Source organism: Phalacrocorax aristotelis, chromosome 2 (genome assembly GCF_949628215.1).
Source record: "Phalacrocorax aristotelis chromosome 2, bGulAri2.1, whole genome shotgun sequence".
In the NCBI taxonomy this organism is placed as follows: Eukaryota; Metazoa; Chordata; class Aves; order Suliformes; family Phalacrocoracidae; genus Phalacrocorax; species Phalacrocorax aristotelis.
The window spans coordinates 127505685-127525100 of NC_134277.1; the positions used below are offsets into that span (position 1 = coordinate 127505685).

The 19416-nt window shown below is 37.8% G+C and overlaps 1 protein-coding gene across 1 annotated transcript in view; it reads left to right on the forward strand.

Annotated features, from left to right (window-relative positions):
- The window catches only part of RAB2A (RAB2A, member RAS oncogene family), a 45504-nt gene that overhangs the window by 17535 nt on the left and 8553 nt on the right, over nucleotides 1-19416 (forward strand). The window contains exons 5-7 of the mRNA XM_075085090.1: nucleotides 5963-6045; nucleotides 7456-7548; nucleotides 11729-11840. Of these exons, the coding sequence (XP_074941191.1) occupies nucleotides 5963-6045; nucleotides 7456-7548; nucleotides 11729-11840 (288 nt within the window). The remainder of the gene's footprint in view (nucleotides 1-5962; nucleotides 6046-7455; nucleotides 7549-11728; nucleotides 11841-19416) is intronic.

The following is a 19416-nucleotide window of genomic DNA, read 5'->3' on the forward strand; positions in this document are numbered from 1 at the left end:
TGACAATTGCTAGGATGTAGCACATCCCTGAGAGTTCTTCACTAATTGTTTCCTTAATGATATTTTCTACTTGCTTTGGTAGTCAGAACATATTTTTGTGTTCATAGGCAGTTGGTGAATTATTCTGCTGAATTTTTACTAATTTGACTCTTTAATCACTCTACCAGCAAGAATGTGGCTACATATTACAGCTCAAGTTATGATGGCTCAGTGCTTGTGACTTTCTGTTTTACTGCTGTGAAATAACATCAAGAACTTGCAGAAGGTCTGTTTTGGTTCCTGACACTGATTTGATCATAAGTTCACAGTGTGTTTGCTGCTGCATGGAAGCGTTAACTTATTTCTGGATTCATGGATCAGGAGGGAATTTGTCCACTTAATGGTTATTTGTATTACAGTTTGTGTAACAGGACCATCATCTGAACCTTAGTGCCAGTAGCTAAGTTACTGTTCGCATCCATGGTGGCACTTTAGGAAGCTAAGGTAACTTGATACACTTTCTAGAGTAGTGTTCACAAACATTTATCTGTCATGTGCTTAAATGTATTTGGTTATTGAAATACTATATTATTGTTATTTGATTTTCTGACTGGTTATAGATTTCTTGCCAGTGTATCTGTGGCTTTCTACAATAGTAGGGGAAGCTCTTGATTAGGATAAGACCTTAGATGGAAGGAGGGCAAATCAGTTCCTTTTGTCTGTAGTGGAACACACATCTTAGTGAGGGTAGCTACTTAAAACCTAGGATCGGTAGGCAGGTGTTCAGCCATCTGCAGGAAAGCAGGGCTCCATCATGCATAATGGTGACCTAGGAAGACAGACGCCATTGCTGTCAACATCCCCCACTTCCTTATTCTTCCTCCAGCTTTATAGGCTGAGCATGATGCCATATGGTATGGGATATCCCTTTGGTCAGTTGGGGTCAGCTGTCCCAGCTGTGTCCCCTCCCAGCTTCTTGTGCACCCCCAGCTCACTCACTGGTGGGGTGAGCAATAGAAAAAGGCCTTGGCTCTGTGTAAGCACTGCTCAGCAATAGTTAAAACATCCCTGTGTTATCATCACTGTTTTCAGCCCAAATCCAAAATACAGTCCCATACTAGCTGCTGGGAAGAAAATTAACTCTATCCCAGCCAAAACTAGCACAACCTGAAATAAATCGTAAGTATACTTCTAATAACAGAGTGCTAAAGCTTTTTGTTTCTCTGATGTGTTGGGAATTGCTTTGGATGTCTAAATACCATGCATTCAACAACATCAGAAGAAAAAGCGTATGTACAAATGATCTGTATTTAGACATATGTACAGTTTCACCCTTGGGGATCTTTAGTCCTCTTGAAATTTCAGTTCTTATTAGGGTGCCGACAGGGTTATTCTGAAGCAGCATGTAACTTGACTGAATCATCCACGAATTCTGACATTCTTAAATTGTTCCAGATTCCTCTTCATAAGCATCTGTAGTTCTGTTCTTGTTTGGGAATGGCTTTGCTGGAAAGCAGCAAGTTTGGAATGTTTTGTGTGGTGTGTGGCTGGTTTGTTTTGTTTTGGTTTTTAATTTTTATACTACTTTTGTGCCTATTCTTTGTACTACATGCTAGTAAATCACCTTACAACTCTTTTTATTCTGGAGTAGAGACAGGATTGCAAGAGAGATTAATGCATTTGTATAAACAAGTTGCCATGTGACTAAAAGGCTGTTGATTTATTTATAACTTTCAAAACTATATTCAAAGGTATGTATTGCTCCTCTCCTTCTGGAACATCTTGTTCCAGGGATCAACTTTGTGGAGTAGTTCCCAACTGGCAGTTGTCATAGGTACTGTGACACTAGGATGAGTTGGTTGTTTCTTACATCTCTTTTTAGTTTTCTATACAGTTTGCAAAAGTGTGAACTAGTTGGAATGAGTAATAATTCCCAGTGTGAATGAGGTGTTCTGTCACCAGGTTTGAACATACCACACATGTATGCCCTTTCTAAAAGTGCGGTTTCTCGTCTTTCATGTAGATGTATACTATAAAGTTTCCTCCTAATAAACCAAGCTGTTGGTCAGCTTGGATCTTGAAGGCCTGCGGGGATGTGCTCAGATAATGTTGTCCTTGAAGAAGCTTTCCAAATTCTTCAGCATTGAGAATAGAGAATTCAGTAAAATTTAATGGACTGTTTTCTAGGGAGATGTGCTGTCGTGGATCTTATTTCATTAACTAATCTTCCCCCCCGCCAGTTTATAGATTCAAAAATATGCAGTTAAAGAATTTGCAAGAAACCCTTTTTGACAGCAAAGACTTGTCTGCACGTTTTGCAACTGACCTGTGTGACTAAACCACAGAGTTGGAAATGACATGGAGATTTCTTATAGGAATAGTAACACTTGGGCGTCCTTTCTCAAATGTGCCACAGATACTGTGTCAATGGTAACACAGTTACAGAGCTTAAATGTTCCTGAAAACTGTAGTGCAGGCTCCAAATCTTTGCATCTTAGTGACCTAAGGTGATTGATAATGCTTCATGTCCTGCTTACATCATTATTTTGAAATTGCATTGTGGTCTCTACACTGAGGTGTATTTAGAGAAGCACACAGGATATATGTCCATGCAGTTATACTGTTCAAGCAGGGATGAAGATCTTGGTACTATTTTGAAGATGTGTAACTCCTAGAACAACAATTATATGTGTCTCATATCAGAAAGTTTTGGTTTGTTAACCAATATGATATGAACTGTAAAAAATTACAGTTCAGAAAACAGCCAAAAAGCTGTTTCAGAGGCCCACGTTTTTTTCATGATTAGTGAACTACTCGCGTCAGAGCTAGCATGTTTTTTCTCTGAAGAGGAAGGGTGCATGTTCAGGCCTGTTCAGTATACATGGGTCCTGTAAGCAACTATGTCTGAGCTAGAGTTTCTACATGTGAAATAGACCATGACAGCTATCTATTACCCAAAAAATCTTCCATCTTCCCACCTTCACTGCAGTGTAACTCTGAAAGTGGGTATGAACAGGGAGGGTATAACCTTTGCATGGGAGCAAAGGTTTGTGTTGCCTGTACTAGGTGTAATATGGCTTTGGGAAATTCCCTGGTTTAACATTCACTTAGTGGCAACTGCCACTGCTGTTCCCTATGCTCCCCCCACCCCACACTGAGCCCTGGCACAGGTTTCCCAGAGAGGTTGTGGAGTCTCCTTCTGTGGAGACCAAAAGCCATCTGGACATGGTCCTGGTCAACCTGGTCTGGGTGGCCCTGCTTGAGCAGGGCGTTGGAACAGGTGACCTCCAGAGGTCCCTTCCCACCTTGGCCCTTCTGTGATGCTGTGAGAAAAGCTTTTTAATGGGGGGGAGGGAACAGGGAAGGGATGGTAAGAACAATGTTAATTCCACTTAAGATAAATGGCTTTGCTATCAAAGCTGGTTTGACTGTATACTGAGCTTCCATACTGCTACTTCTATTCGTTGCTCCTTGTAGCAAGTAGATAAGCTTGGTACTACTTTCCAAGACTGGTAAAGTACAACTATAACACACTTGTATCTTTTTAAAAAAATCGATTTTGGCTAATGGCCTACACTTCCTTTCGATTTTCTCTTCTTTGAAATAACTTGTTCTTCTTGGGATGGTGGGGGGGGGGAAAGCAGGGGTGTCCAGAGGGCAACTTGTGAGATGAAAAATGATTAAAGTAATGATACTTTTAAAAAATCTGTGGAGTATATTCAACATGACTAATCCTGCTATATTGACCTTCTAGATTTCTCATTCAGAACGATTCTGTTAAAATAGTAAATAATACATATATAAGGTTTTTCTGATATATATTCTTACATATAAAATAATATATTAACATAAATATAATGGAGTTTCTGTAAAGAAACTCGATTTTCTTCGGTTTAGAATGAAGGGGAATTCAGTTTGCATTGCGTCTTCAAATATGTAAGCACAAATTCATCATTGTTATATGGAAGATTGTATCTTCTTTGGTGAAAGAGTAACATTTTTCCACCCTTTCCCCAGTCTTTCCTTCAGGAAGCAAGGATATTTAAATTCCATCACGGGCAAGTGAGACAATTAAAAATGTTATAGTACTTTCAGAATTTAGATACTGAACTTTTGTAAGTGATTCTTGTAAGAATTGTGAGTTCTTACATTCTTGTAAGATCCACTAGAACCTCTGACAATCTTGGTTGACCACAATTAATTTACTCAGGGAGATGAACAATTTCATGTGTCAGGGTATGAAGGTGAAACAGGCAGTCTTAACGTGGTAGGCTAAGTCCACTTCAGGTATGATTTTAGGCAGTACATGCAATAGACTGGTAACAACAACTTGGCTGTTGCCTAGTTAGGAGGAAAATGTTTTGTGTATCTACCATGCACTTGAGCTAGTCACCACACCAAGAAAAAAGTTGTGGAGCTTCTGGATGGGGAACCAAGTATTGTGCTAAAAACTTGGGTTTTTACTCTTCCTTGGTATATTCTAGCAGACTGTCTGTATTCTGTTACCTCAGTTTACATAAAGATGCTCTTGAACTCTTGGCCAAGTGCATATGCTAGTGTGTTCTAATTGTGTTGAAACTATTAAATATCTTGTCTGTCTTTTTGTAACTTTTCCCACTGGAATGGCAAAGATAAAGCTGTTTTCTTAAACTGAAGTAACTGATTATTCTGGAAGATAAAGGTGCTTTCTGAGGACTGAACATGTCAGAACTTGTTGTGCCACTGTTCTTGCTCAATGACAGAATCTAGATCAAGTTCTCCTTGAATTCAAGAAGACCTGATATTAAGAAAAGTACAATAACTGTGAGAAGAGAAAGTTCTCTGTACACTAATTTTGTAGGTAGGGCTGAAGGGTAGCTTATATTTGATAAATATTTCATTTTTGCTTTTCATGGTTTTAAAACAGGGTAATTGCCTGTAGTTCTGAAGACAGCTATCTTACTGCATATAGGGTTTGTTTCAGCATTAATAGTAGTATTTTTTAATTGTGTTTTGTTATCTTTGAATTATGCTAAAGCTTCTGTTCTTACTAAATATTAGAAGTAAATGTTTCTTCTAACAACTGTCAGGTGCTAGATAGCACTTCTGAAAAACACAAGCATGGGGAGCTCAAGGTCTGCAACTGTGAATATTTATTTTTCAGGGCCATGTTCTTTTGAGCAAGTTCTTTTAAGTGCTGAGATTTTTGCAGAATACTTTCCTGTGAGAACTATCTAATTTATATAGGATCTCTGAAGTTTTTCACCAATGCATATGAAGATGACTCTTGCATCCTGTAGCTGTTTGACAAGCGTTATTTATCAAGCACAGAGGAAATTGATTAACTGTGGAGCAGAATTGTGTAAAATTGAATTCAGAACCGTTTTCTGTTTTTTCATAATAAAATGATTACTGAAAGAATTCCATCTGAAGACTGTTGAAAGCTGGCTGCAGTTTATGATATAACTGATAAAATCTGCATCCTTGGCCTTCCAACAACCTTTACACCAGCAGATGGTGGGCGTAAACATGTCATTCATCATTTATTTACAATGGGCTTTATTTATTCTAGTGTCAACAGCTGCCCCAGGGAGCAGGTTATTGAATTCAAATGTGAAGCTCTGGGTTATTTGCTTCCTTTCAAATTTGTCTTCAGAGCTTAGTTGCTAGGCGTCCATTCTGCGCTCTAATAATGATTCATGTATTGTAAAGCCGTTCAGTAAATTGGGTTGTCAGGGATTGCCAAAAAAGGTTTAGAGGTCTTGTTCCGATTTTTTTTTTTAAGCGACACTGTGCTGTAGTTGGTCTTCTCCTTATGTGCCTTCTCTTGCTAGGGTTAGAGACTTTGTCACCAGTTGTCCCCTCTCCTATTTCCCTTCTGTACTTCTCCTTGTCCCCGTCCTCTCAAAAGTCGAATTCTATGACTCTGTGATTCTAAGTTTGTGGTTTTCAGTACCAAAAAATAAATTTGAGATATGAAATAATGAAACTTTGTCTTCTACAGGCAGGGCAGGAGTCCTTCCGTTCCATTACAAGGTCATACTACAGAGGGGCAGCAGGGGCTTTACTAGTGTATGACATTACAAGGTGAGAGTACCAAGGAGGTATAACTGGATTAAAATTATATGTCTTTGTAGAATTGTGCTACAGTATACAGCAGTGTTAAAATGTCTAACTTAGTTTGGCTTTTTGTATAGATATTTGTAATCTAATGTTTTGCCAACTTTCCCTAAGTGTTCAAAATCAAGATACAGACTACGTGACCTATATACTTCCAGTTTTCTCTATATATAGTGGTTGAGAAAAAGTATACATAAAACCTCAGGAAGAATGAAAAAAGATATTTTAATAAACTATTTGACCATGAACCTCTGGATTACCTTTATTGAGAAAGACCTTAAAATAATAATTTCTTTCTAGTATTTTTATTACCGTGAGCTATAACTTTTCTTTAATTATGGCAGATCTTTTACTGAAGTGCTGTTCTGCAGAGGACTGAAACAGTAAAACATCAAAGTTTGCTTACATAAAAATAAGAGGAAACTTGTACCATTGCTGTGTTTATGAGGTTGGGAAAATACAGATTGTAGTGTGATTTTTTTTTTTTTGTTTGGTTGGTTTTTGTTTTTGGTAGCAGCTGTTCAGAAGTGACTAAGGTTTTCCTACTGCATTGAATAAAGTCTCTGTAAAACTTGTTATCTGCAAAACTGTGGGTACTGTGGCTGGTTTATAAAAATGTTCAGCCTCCAAAATCCTCTTAGGGTGTGTGGCTCCTTTTGTGGATCTTGGGTCTCATCGCTGAATTAAACAACAACTTTTACTAGAGACTTCCTGGACATTTTTCCTTTGTTCCACAATTATTTTTAAATACCAGGAAGCAATGTGTTCTTTCCATTGAATTTCCAGCAAGTGAATCTTTGATTCATAAATAGATGGTTTTGCTCTTGTGAAGTCTTAAACACACTTCACAATCATGTCTTTTACAGAATGTGTACACTAAATATTAAAATCTGTAACATGTTATATTTGTGTACCTTACTTTAAAGGACTTTGCTGCTAAATTCTTTATTCAGTTTGTAAACTCACAGAAAATTGTCAACCACTTTCTGCTTTCAGTAGAATAAATATTACTATATGAGTAGGTGATTATTTGTACTGCTGTTTGAATTGGTTGAGGCTGTTAGGGACTTCAGAATTCTCTTTAGCAGATTTTATATGTATATAAAATTACAGATTCTTACAGCTATAAGAATCCTCCTCCTTTACTCTTTGTACAAAACATGTTTTCAATTACTTTTTAGGCAGAGTTCTTTAATGCTCCTTGTTTACTAAATTTTTGTTTGCCTATTTTCCCTCTCACAAAGGGATTACTAGCTTTTATCCTGGAGCATGTGTACCAATAAATGAGTTAGTTACTCAAGTAAAGAAGCTGAATAACAGAAAGGAAAGAGATTTATTGAAATACTACTTCTAAATTTCTTTTTTTTCCATGCTTAGGAGGGACACTTTCAATCACTTGACAACTTGGTTAGAAGATGCTCGTCAGCATTCCAATTCCAACATGGTTATAATGCTTATTGGAAATAAAAGGTAAAATTTAACCAGCTTTGGTTTTGTAAGTGGTAAAGATTTATGACTTCTGTGGATGTCAGCTTTTGTGTTTTCTTATTTGTTGGCAGTATGTTAACTTTGTATTACTTTGAGTCACTGGGCATAATTCTACAGTGAACCTAAAACCTTTCCTTTTCTAATTAGGCTAACACAATGTACAGCACATGTGGATCAGCTACCTTCTATTCTGGGTACTTTTTTTAGAAATAATTTTATTTTGAAATGATTGAATGCATGAAGTCGTGGATTATATGAATTATTTTTCTCATTATGTTTTTTTACATCTGGAATCACCAATTAGAAGCACCTAGATCTTTCCCTTATAAAGAGAATATGACTCCTAATTTCAGGTGTTCTAAAGTGCTTTAGTTTAGAATCACAGCAGAGAAAATGTCATTAAAAATAAAAAGCCCATACTACAGGAGTCACTTCAAAAACTTTCTCAAATGTAAAAAGAGAATACCTCAATGATTATATGAGACTTTTCTAAATTCTAAGCGTGTTTCATATCATATGTGTTTTAGCTGGGGTTGGAGGCAGAGAATGCTTTTTGACCGTTTCCTCATGAATTCAGGCTGCTCTTAGATGAAAATGTAACTGGAAGTTATGGAAGTGTGTTGTGGCTTAACCCCAGCTGGCCTCAGAGCACCACGCAGCCACTCGCTCACTCCCTGCAGTGGGATGGGGGAGAGAATCAGAAGGATAAAAGTGAGAAAACTCATGGAATGAGATAGAGACAGGCTAATGCATAAATCAAAAGCCCCAAGCAAAGCAAAACATTCACTACTCCCTGTGGGCAGATGGGTGTTCAGCCATCTCCAGGAAGGCAGGGCTCCATCATGCGTAACAGTTACTTGGGAAGACAAAACGCCATCACTCTGAGTGTCCCCCCTCCTTATTCTTCCCCAGCTTTATATGCTGAGCATGACGTCATATGATACGGAATATCCCTTTGGTCAGTTGGGATCAGCTGTCCCAGCTGTGTCCCCTCCCAGCTTCTTGTGCACCCCCAGCCCACTCACTCGTGGGGTGAGGAATAGAAAAAGGCCTTGGCTCTGTGTAAGCACTGCTCAGCAATAGTTAAAACACCCCTGTGTTATCATCACTGTTTTCAGCCCAAATCTAAAATACAGTCCCATACTAGCTGCTGGGAAGAAAATTAACTCTATCCCAGCCAAAACCAGCACTGTGTTACCCAGTTTGTAAACAATTATTTACTTGGTCTTTCATCAGCTAGACTGTCCAAAGTTCTAAAATAGTTCCCTATTGATGCTGAGACTTTGATCTCTGTTGAAGGTCTTTACGGAAATAAATCAGTGAATACATTAAGTTTATCTGTAATTTTTCTAGTTCTTGATCCAGTGAACTCTAGTATCATGTCTAGATATTCATGCTGGATGTGGGGTTTTTCCAAATATCAAAAGCATAATCTCAGAATTTAATAACCTATTAGTTATGGGCCTTTACCTAACTGACTTTAACTTGTCTCCGTGCCTCAGCCATTCTTGAAGATAAAGATGCTGGTTTAAATAATGGTGTGTATGCTTGTCCCTTAAAATTTAATGAACAGGCAGATAATTTCTTAGATACCACTGAGCAACAGCCTTGTGGTAGAGAGTCTGGTTTTGCTACTCTGGCCTGTTCACCTCTTACTTTATTCTTCTTCCCCCTTCTCCATTGTTTTCTTCCCTCTGCCCCCCACCCTCTGCCTCCCCCTGAAAAACATGTTAAACATTAAGTAATTGTGAAGCTTGTCCACATTTTCATACACAATCTAGAAAATTACTAACAACACCCTTTTTAACTGACGAATGTGATAGGCATAGTCTTCACAAATTAAAAGAGATTATGTTTTTATATTATTAAATGAAGCTTTGGTATGCCTGTGATGTCCCTGACCAACTGTTCTTATGCTTATGTGAGTAAAAATATAGCACTGAGAGAAACAGTAAAGTCTACGGTTTACTTAAGATAAGTACAACATAAGTTTGCATACTTAGTTGACATCTGTAACTATTCCTGATTATTCTTAGCTGTTAAACTAAATTTTTATCTTGCATTCTGCTGATGCAGACTGTACCACAGGACTGTATGTTATAATATGCTACTTGCAGCTAGCTCAGTAATTCCCAGTTAGAACTATGTTTTATTCAAACAATATACTTAAATTATGTATTCTAAGTTACAGATTAAGGTGCTACATGAAGTAAAAGTTCTTTAAGAAGCTTTTTAAAGGGGTTTATTTTCAGGCCTCAAAGAGGAGGATGGAAAAGAAACTCCTTCAATTATATTGCATTATCCTGAAAGTGTGTTACAGGAGTTCTTATAGTAGGGCATGGATGGATGGAAGAACGTGTATTTTTGAAGGAATTAATTTTGTTCTTATGGGTCCCAAAAGTGCACTTGGTATGTTTGTAGTACTGACTTATTGCTGGATTTGAAGAGTGTTGAGAATTTAGTCTGAAATATAATAGCTGTTTTTTGAAAACATTACAAATACTAGTGTTGAAACATGACAAATACTGTACTTAATCTTCTTTCCAGAACAAAACATAGCTATATTGATCTAGTAAGACCAAATGCCTCGAATTATTGGAATGGAGAGAGGAAGACAACTGTGGTTAGTAGAAGCAGTTAAAGCTCTTTAAGAATATGTTTAGATATCAGTAGTGAGTTTTGACTGGATTATCACTGCAGTTTTTGATGCAGCTGCACTATTTCAAGTCAAGAGAGTTGTTTATTTCTATCCTATCGTGGAGATAAGACTGTAGCGAATCCAGGTTTTGAATAAGATATTTTTGAGAGTAGCATGGTAGTAGCAAATAAAGATATTGCTCAAGTTCAAAAATACAATGTCAGATAACTACTTCAGAGACATGAGAATAAACACCTTGTTCAGATACCTTAAGTCTGAGGCTGAGATACTGGGAACGCTTACATATAATGAACGTCAACTTTAACAGTGTTTTGAGAAGACGTTTCTTGTATCCTTACTTCAAATGCTCCGTGTTTGAATTATGTGCTGAATTGTTTTGACTCTATAATTCATCTAAGCTAGCATGTAGTTGTAAAAATAACAAAAACCTGCTTTGCTGCAAAATAGATGTCACAGTGAGTATCGTTTACTTTTAATATATATATAATTACACAGATGGCAGCACTGAAGCCCAGTATGATACTTTTTACTGATATTCTGGCTGCAAATTAAACCTCTGTATTTGCATGCTGTTCAGTTTAAAAATGTGTATCTGAGAAGATATTTTTACAACTGAAATGAAACTTTATTTAAATGTATATGTATAAATGTAGCATTGTTATGGCTCAAGATGTAAATACTTAAGGGCAGAAACTGTGTTCTTGTTGTTCCTAAAGAAGCTTTAAAAAGTTAAGATTGAAATATTTATGTGTCCATATAACTTAGAGAAGTGGATTTGTCTTCAGTTGTCCAGTCAAAGAGGGTTTGGGTGTTTTTTCTTTTTTTTGTGTAATATTTAACTTTGATCTAAACTGCTTGAAAAGCAGGAAATAAGAGACTACGTAACAGTCACTTCAGGCTCTTCTGCTGGTAGGGGGCCACGTCTGGAGTTTCAAAACCTAAATGCTAGCTTGTTGAGAGAGAACAGCTAATATAGTTTAAAATAACTTATTTTTGCTTTTAAGTGTTTTTGTTAGAACAGAAATTGACTGTATGAAGTTTTGTTACTGAACAGAAAAAATGAACTCTAATTTTAAAAGTAGTTTTAATATCATTAAGAAATCGTCTATAAACCTCCCTTATCAGTTCAGCTTTACAGTGTGGATTTGTAGATAACAGTATACTAGAAAAGAGTGGAATTTACCTAAAATTACAATGTCTACAGTTAGCATTCAGGGAATAGCTAGATAAGTATACACACAGCCTGTTGAAAGCCATTTATGAAGTGTTTTGATAAGATCTATGTCAGCTGGGATTGGTAGCTCAAGCAAGTGGGATGTCTGTGGCTACTCCATGTACTGTAAGTGCAAGATTTACAGTAATTCTGCTTTATGTAGGGGCTTGAGTAGATATCTGTATGTACATAAGTTCTCATGAGGGCACTTGCCTTAAAAGCATGTATCTGAAGAATAATATTTACATGGACAGGTTAGACCATGCAACTGACTTTTTTTTCTATCTTAGTGATTTAGAATCTAGACGAGAAGTCAAGAAAGAAGAAGGTGAAGCATTTGCACGAGAGCACGGACTTATCTTTATGGAGACATCTGCCAAAACTGCTTCCAATGTAGAGGAGGTAATTTTGCTTAACACTGGTGTTTTAGTAAAACAGTTGCTTTGAACTGCACTTCGTTATTTGTACAGATGCTATTCCTTCAGGTTTTGGATTCCTTAACTTGAATTAACAACTCTTCAATTTATATTATGAGAAAGACAATGTCTACGTTGTATTTGAGTGTGTGGCGCTAATTATACTGTTGAGACTCTAGTAATTAAAATACTTGTTCTTTTTAAAACTATTTGATCAGAGCAATGGGTACTTCTGTCTGTCCTGAAATCTAAAAAGTAAGGCTAGAATAGATTTGCTAGTCCAAAGCAATCCAAGCTATTGGTATCTTTGGCGGATGTCAGTCTAACCTGTTCTAAAGACCTCTAATATTTCACAAGCTCTTCAGAGCAATCTATTGCAATGCTTTGTATTGTTGTCACCTTTCCCCTCCGCTACCTTGCAGGAACCTTTGCTGCAATTCATGCATGCAATTTCTTTTTCTGTCCTCTACAGAGCTGCTGAAGAGGTCATTATCTTGGTTACTATAGTCTGCTATGCTTTTGAATAAGTTTTTCAGTCTTTGCTAGTTTAAAGTACTTAAGTCTTCAGAAGTTTCATATTTCTGGCGTTATGTGAGTTCTTACATATCTCACCTTGATTCACTGCATGCCTTTCTTGAAGGGTCCTTGTGGTGGGTTGACCTCAGCCAGCAACTAAGTGCCCATCCAGTTGCTCACTCACTCGTTCCCCCCATCCAGTGGGATGGGGAAAGGAACCAGGAGAGCCAAAGCGACAACTCAGGGTCTAAGATAGTTTAATGAATGAAGGAAAGAGGTCAGGGGAAGAGTGATGGAAGGCAGTCACTCACAGCTTCCCACAAACAGATTGATTCCTAGCCAGCCTCTAAGCAACAGCTACTTTGGAAAGGCTACCCTTTTGGTGCTTTTTTGGGTGCTTTTTTTGTTGTTGTTGAACATGATGACATATAATATGAAATATCTCTTAGGCCAATTCTGGTAAGCTGTCCTGGCTGTGTTGTTCCCCACACCCCACCCCCTGCCCCCTGATTTTGCCTACCACAAGCCTAATCGCTGCAGGGGGCAGAGTAAGAAACAGAAAACCTTGGCACTGCGTAAGCACACTTCACCAGTAGCTAAAATGTTAGTGTGTTATCAACACTGGTTTAGTCACAAATCCAAAACACAGCACCATACGGGCTGCTGTAAAGAAAAGCAACTCCATCCTAGCCAGACACAGTACAGCAGTAGAGAAAGAGCGCTAGCCAAGATGCTAGTTGCTATGTAAAGCAGAAAAGTTGCTTCACATGTCTTTCGGGCCCATATGCAGTTCATACGTTGCCATTTGTTAACCTTGTTTTTTACAGTAGCATGACATAGTTCAGGTTGTCGTGCTACATAATCTGCCCTCACTCTTTCCCAAAATTGTTCTAAATGCAAAATGGTGGACAATTGATGAGGCATTCTTTTAGTGGTAAAGCCTTCTAGTTTTGAAATACTGAGTATTTTTTGAAAAGTCATAGTAAGAGTAGCACACAGCTTTCACTGACTTCATTCTGGTTTGTTACTACCTGATTCTAACATTAGCACCTCTCTCCATGTCCAAAAATATGTGCTAGCGAATGAGTTGTCCAGTACCTAATATATTTCTGATTATCAGGAGGAAAATGAGCATAAAGTTCTCTGTCAAAAGTTCAAGTAGTTTCTCTCCTTCTGATGATACGAGTGAGTGATTGCTTGCATGTATTAACTTTCTAACTCTGATGGAAAAGCTTTAGGATATAATCCTTTTAGTGCCAATCACATGCATTCCTTAAACGGTATTCTCAGTCAACACTAGAAGAGGTGGCATGATCTAGAATAGTTAAAGCTGAAGGAGCAAAATTTTAATCTTTGAGACAGTAAAAATAAGTGAGGAGAAAGAGTAGGCACGGTTGGTGAAAGGTACCACTTTGTGGACAAAAGGAGACCATTTTCATTTTAATGGTGATTCTGGACTGTTCAGTATAAAGAAAAAAAAGAAGGAAATGAGGAAATTGTGTGGAATGGACAACATCTGAGGAAAGAACAAGTATCCAAAACGGAGGCAAGTCTAGCAAGCCTTCAGCACTCGACTTGAGGACTGGAAAGAACTGATAGTTTTGTGACTGCCTGAGAATGTAGAAACTAAACAGGAAGAGCATCATCTCAGGTAATTCAGCTAAAATTAGATGAATCTTAAAGCAGTTGTAGTCTGTGGTCTTGTGTCTATTCATGTTATCTTATGTGGTGGCAGTGGAGAACACTTTTACTGGCTTGTTTGGGAGATTAAGGGCTAAAAAAGTAAAGCTTTTTCACTAGAAAGAGGATGTGTTTATACTGTTGAATTTTTTTTGCATTGATGGAAATAGAATGGATCTAAAAAGCTGGACATTACAAGTCTCTGAATTTGCATCTGGGTTCTTATATCAGATGTTTTCAAATGCATTGGTATTAAGTGTTGAAGGAGAGACTTTCTTCTGCTTCCTTAGGTTTCAGATAAATTGTCAAAATACTTTGTATGCATTTAGTGTGAGTCTGGGAATGCTCATCTTTTCCAAAAGTACCAGAATTTTTACATAGAACTACTGGGATCAAAGGGGTGCTCTCTAATTGTATGGAAGTTATTGGGATGAGGGAAAAAAAGCTATGGGAATTTGGGGGGAAGGAATATCCCCTTAATTACTCAGCAGCATTTTTAATAGGTGCTGATAAATCACTGGTGACTGTAGTGTATCATGCATGGGTTAGTAGTTAACCATTACAATGCCAGGATACCTGTTGGGATCTTTAAAGTCAAACATGTCTGTGTAAGATAGAGCAGCAACAGTGTTGAAAGAGCAGGTGATTCTACTTGAGATAAGGATATAGCTCCAGAGCAAAATGATAGGTGTAGATTCTAACTAGATAACAGCAAAGACTATGCAAACAAAAGTTTACATGAATAGAGCTTCAAAAATATCTAAGAATTATTTGTAACTATTAGGCCTCCATTCTTTTCTCAACTCTGTATTTAATGAAGTCTTATAGAATGATAGAACTAATGTTTAAGATTTATTTTTAATGCAGTTACCAGCCTTCTGTCCTTGTTACCCATCAACAGGAGATATTCCTCAAAAAGGGGCCTATGGAGAAAGACACTTTACTGTAAGGCACATGCATGTATACATATGGAAATGCATATATGTAACAGGCTAGAACATTCCCAGATAACAACTGGTGTCTTGTTTTCTCTTTCCTTTCCCAAAAGAGGGATTTTACCATCTGGAGATTGTGCAGTCGACTAATAAAGCCTTGGCCTGCTGCATTTGTGCCTGTGTTGTGTTGCTTAGTGGTTGCTATGCAAAGCGAAGTAGTAACGGAAGTGTATTTCTGGGTATTGAAGGAAGCAATATTAGTGTGATTGCCAGGAAAAGTGACAATAAAGAAGCTACACAGTATCCAGTAATAATAGGGCTTGTACTATTCTTCCACCCATTTAAGAGAAATAGTTAGATCCAACTTTGAGGTATCTGTCTGAAGTAGAATTAGGAAGAATATCCATTTTTCCTGGTCAAACTTGTTTTGTGAATTAAATTTATTTTTCTCATTACACAGCTGGTTCTCAAACTTCACTTTCTGAATCTGAGGCAAAAGTACTCGTGGCAAAAGAACGAAGACCTGTTAAGGGTTTAGAAATAATCATCCTGGATTGTTCACAGAAGCCCTTCCTCAAATCACTTGAATGCTGTAGTCCTCTGTAGCCTACCTCAGTATGTGGAAGCAGTCTGTCTCATAAACATACATGGATGCTTGAAATACTAGTCACCAGAATTTTATTTACTTACTTGAACAAGAATGCTTTAATGCATGTTTTTAGAGTAGAAAATGGAGTAAACTCATCTTATTTAGTTCTTTAGCACGGCTGCTTGTGTCAGTAATTTCTGAAGTAGTAAAGGAAGCTTCTCGGGCAGTTCTAAAATCCTTCGGATGAAATTCTTCATGGGGAAAAATGAAAATTTCAGAAGTGTTCTGAATTAAATGACTGCTTTGTAAAAAAGCAAGGTTATAGCAGTCTTTTTTTCTGAACTGCTTACGTTGCATTTTCAGGTCTCTTTTTAGTTTATAGAAGATGGATTCATTCTTATATAGCGTATCTTTTGGTTGATATCAGTAAGTCTCACCACTGTACAGGTTGCGTCCTACAGATATAAAGCACCTCAGTGCTTTTTATCTATTTTAATTATTTTTGAGACACAGTTAGCTATACAGGTTACTGTGTGGGACTGAGAACAATACAATTAGTGGATTATCTAACCACATTCCACATATTCTGAACAGCTACTTTGGTAGGGGCATTTCTACAGCATCTGCAGATCTGGCATGCAGTTCTCAACTTCGTCTCTAGTCTATGTCCAGACTAATACCTGGCCCTGCAGGAAAGGGCTAGTAACTGTGTGGCTCTTGTGCAGAATTCAGGAGGGGCAATGTGGCATTACGAGCTGGGGGTGCTATGTAAGTTAACAGACAGATCTCTGTTGTAAAGCACAAGCGGATAGCCATAAAAGTCTTGCGGTCCTATTCAGTGCCGTTCAGTGTTCAGACTACTTGCCTTTCATGTGCGTGTAACACTGGAACACAGCAGCACGTGGGTGTATGTCTCTTGTGTTGTACCAGAAGCAGTTAAGTGGCCAGAGGAGACTTTTTTCCTAACAGATTTTTTCATCTCTCTAGTTGAAAATGCATGTTTCTCTGTCAAGAGTGACAAGACAAGCCTCTAGACTTTGTTTTGATCAGTTTGACATTGTTTCTGACCCAACTTTATCTTACCTTGTGTCATAAATGTCTGTTGCAGATGTTTGAAAGCTAATGGTGGCATCTTCAGCAGTTTCTTCATATGAACAAATCAGCTTCTGTTGTTAATGTTATTTAAGCTGTTTCCCTTGTTTAAACCTGATTTCTACCACTGTTTAATGCCTTAGTCTCTAGCAGTAGAAGTTCATTGACCTGTTCAGTACTTGCATCTTGAGACAGTTTAAAAGTTCTCATTGTTCTTCAGGATTATATCTCATAGCCTACATCTTGGATAGAAACGTCTAGCAGTAGAGAATATCCTCTTAGCTGTTTGTCTTGTGCACGGCTGCTAGGGGATGTTTATAGCCTGATTGCACAATAGGTAATTGGTAGCTGGAGCGGGAAGTAGATGTGTAGGCTCTTCCTTTGTAGTTTCTGTGGAAGCTTTGAAGAATTCAGTGTGGCCACAGAGTGAAATAATCATATTTAATAAGGAATGGAATTGGGCGAGAAGAGTTCCTGAATCACTGGGAGGACAGAAGGGTTATTGTGTCTAGTCTCTTCAGTGGTATCATATTTATTTAAACAGGTTTTTTTGTTGTTGTGTTCCTTTTAGCCTCTATCTAAAGCTATCAAGATAGCCAGCTATCAAAACATAACTGAATTTTTGTGCTTTTTTTCTTCAGTGATTTCTAGGCTGTATCACTAGTGCATTTCTTTCTTTACAATTCTGTTTGAAAAAAAAATCTTGACAATGTTCAATAATGTACACTCTGAGCATGGCTGTTGGATTTCTCACAGTAGAATGCATAGTTAAATCTGACCTGAAACTTTGAACTTGTTTTTAATTCATGCTGAAAGGAATCTAGTGTTAACTTTTAGAATCTTGATTATCTCATCTGTTGTACTTTTTTGAATTGTGGATGGAAGGGTGTGCGCTCTGAAGTACTGTTTGCAGAATTCAGTATCACCTACGTAATTTTTTCTTTGAAGAAAACACTCTGATGACTATCAGTAGGTTTTTCACTTGTTTGTGCTTAAGTCTGAGGTCCAAATCTCAGGCATGTTTGCACTTGTTTTAATCATAACATCAGTTACTTTCCTGCCTTACATTAAAACTACACATAATACTTAAGAATTTTTTTCTCAATCGTGAGGAACATTAACAGTTTTATCACCTTTTTTCATTGGTAGTTCAACAACAGTGTATGACTGTTAATTGTAGTCTTATCTGAAACATGCAGTTCAGAGCTTGCTGTGTGGTTTCTGCCTGGGCAGTGTGTTGCACTTGTAGAGGCAGGATAGAATCATCTGCATGAATTCGGGGGGACCATGCAGTCTCCTAGAGCACACAATACTTACCTTTGTGTGCCTGGAATATAATTTGTTTGAATCCATTTACATGCACTGATTCTCAAGAAGTAAAGATACCTAGCTGTATTTGGGAAGCTGGAATAACTTTGTGCATTCTTCTTGCACTCCAGTCAGCTGCTTTTAATAATGATTAATGTGATCAACCTTAAGCAAAAGAGCTTTCTGGATACTGGTCAAACCAGTACTAGACACCATCACAGTTCAGAAGCTGATCTCACTTGAGTTGTACTGGTGTTCACTGACTCCTGGTGTGGGAGTTGGTTTTAGTAAGTTGTTTCCCATATGGAGGGGATTATATAGCCCTATGCCAAGCTTTGGTCTTAAGAGTATTGTCTTTATGTGCAGACAACTTGGAATAACAAATAGAATGCAATAATGGATTCATTATTTAGGATTAAATCTGAATGGGCTAACGGCTTTCACTGAGCAATGGAGCACTTCTGCTAGATGTAGCTGGATGATCGTTCAATGGTTTTGTTTCAGCTCTAACTTAATTTTCTCTTCAGGCAGCTTCTTTCATACTTCTGCTTAAATGGATAATGACTATTCAAAACCCCTGTAGCTTCAACAGCAGTACTACGTGGTCACAGATAAGGGAAGGAAGATGGTCTTTGTAATAAAGGTAGAAATGAAAATCTCATGGAAAGACAAGATTTGTAGCAGCTTCCAAATTTGAACTGATTTTTAGAAGTGGTTTTTATTTCCCCTTCACACCCTCCCCAAGCAAAACTACTTGCTGGTAAACAAACTGTTGTTTGACCTGGTAATATAGCTAGTAGGGGTTTAGTGAATAAAACTTGAAAGCATGGGATGTTAATAGGTTTCATAGTAAGGTAAGGTGACTCACAAGATGTAATCTGACTAGAACTTGCAAAAGAGGAGGATTTCTAGTTCATGAGTCTTAAAAAAAAAAAAAAACGACCAACAGTTAGGTTTATCTTAACTTGTATTAAAACCAGTATTCCTTCAAGTTCCTTGAAATCAAAGTTCTGTGACCTTTGAGCTGTGTGAAGTGGGCACTTTAGCTAGTTTCTCTCATGAGAGACAGAGGTAAAGCTCATGTTGGTTCAGCTGTGGGAGACAAAAGGGGCAGGACATCTGGCTCCAGAGAAGATTCACAGTTTTTACCTCTTTGTGGCAAAACCTTGGACTGTGCCCCAGCTGTGCAGGAAGGAGCACTGGCTCTGCCATGGTTCTCGGGGCTTCTGGGCATCCCAAGGTAAAATCAGAATAAAAAGTCTCAGTTAATCGAGGGTTTCAGGCTTTATAGATAAGCATGAAAAGTATGATATGGCTGCCTGCCTGAGCTGTGGATTCTGCTGGAGAGATGGATCCTAAGTTCAGGGTTTTTTTTTCTTTTTTCCTCGGGTACCTTCTCCTTTGTAACTGTTCAACAGCAGCTGCAGGACTTTTTGAGACAC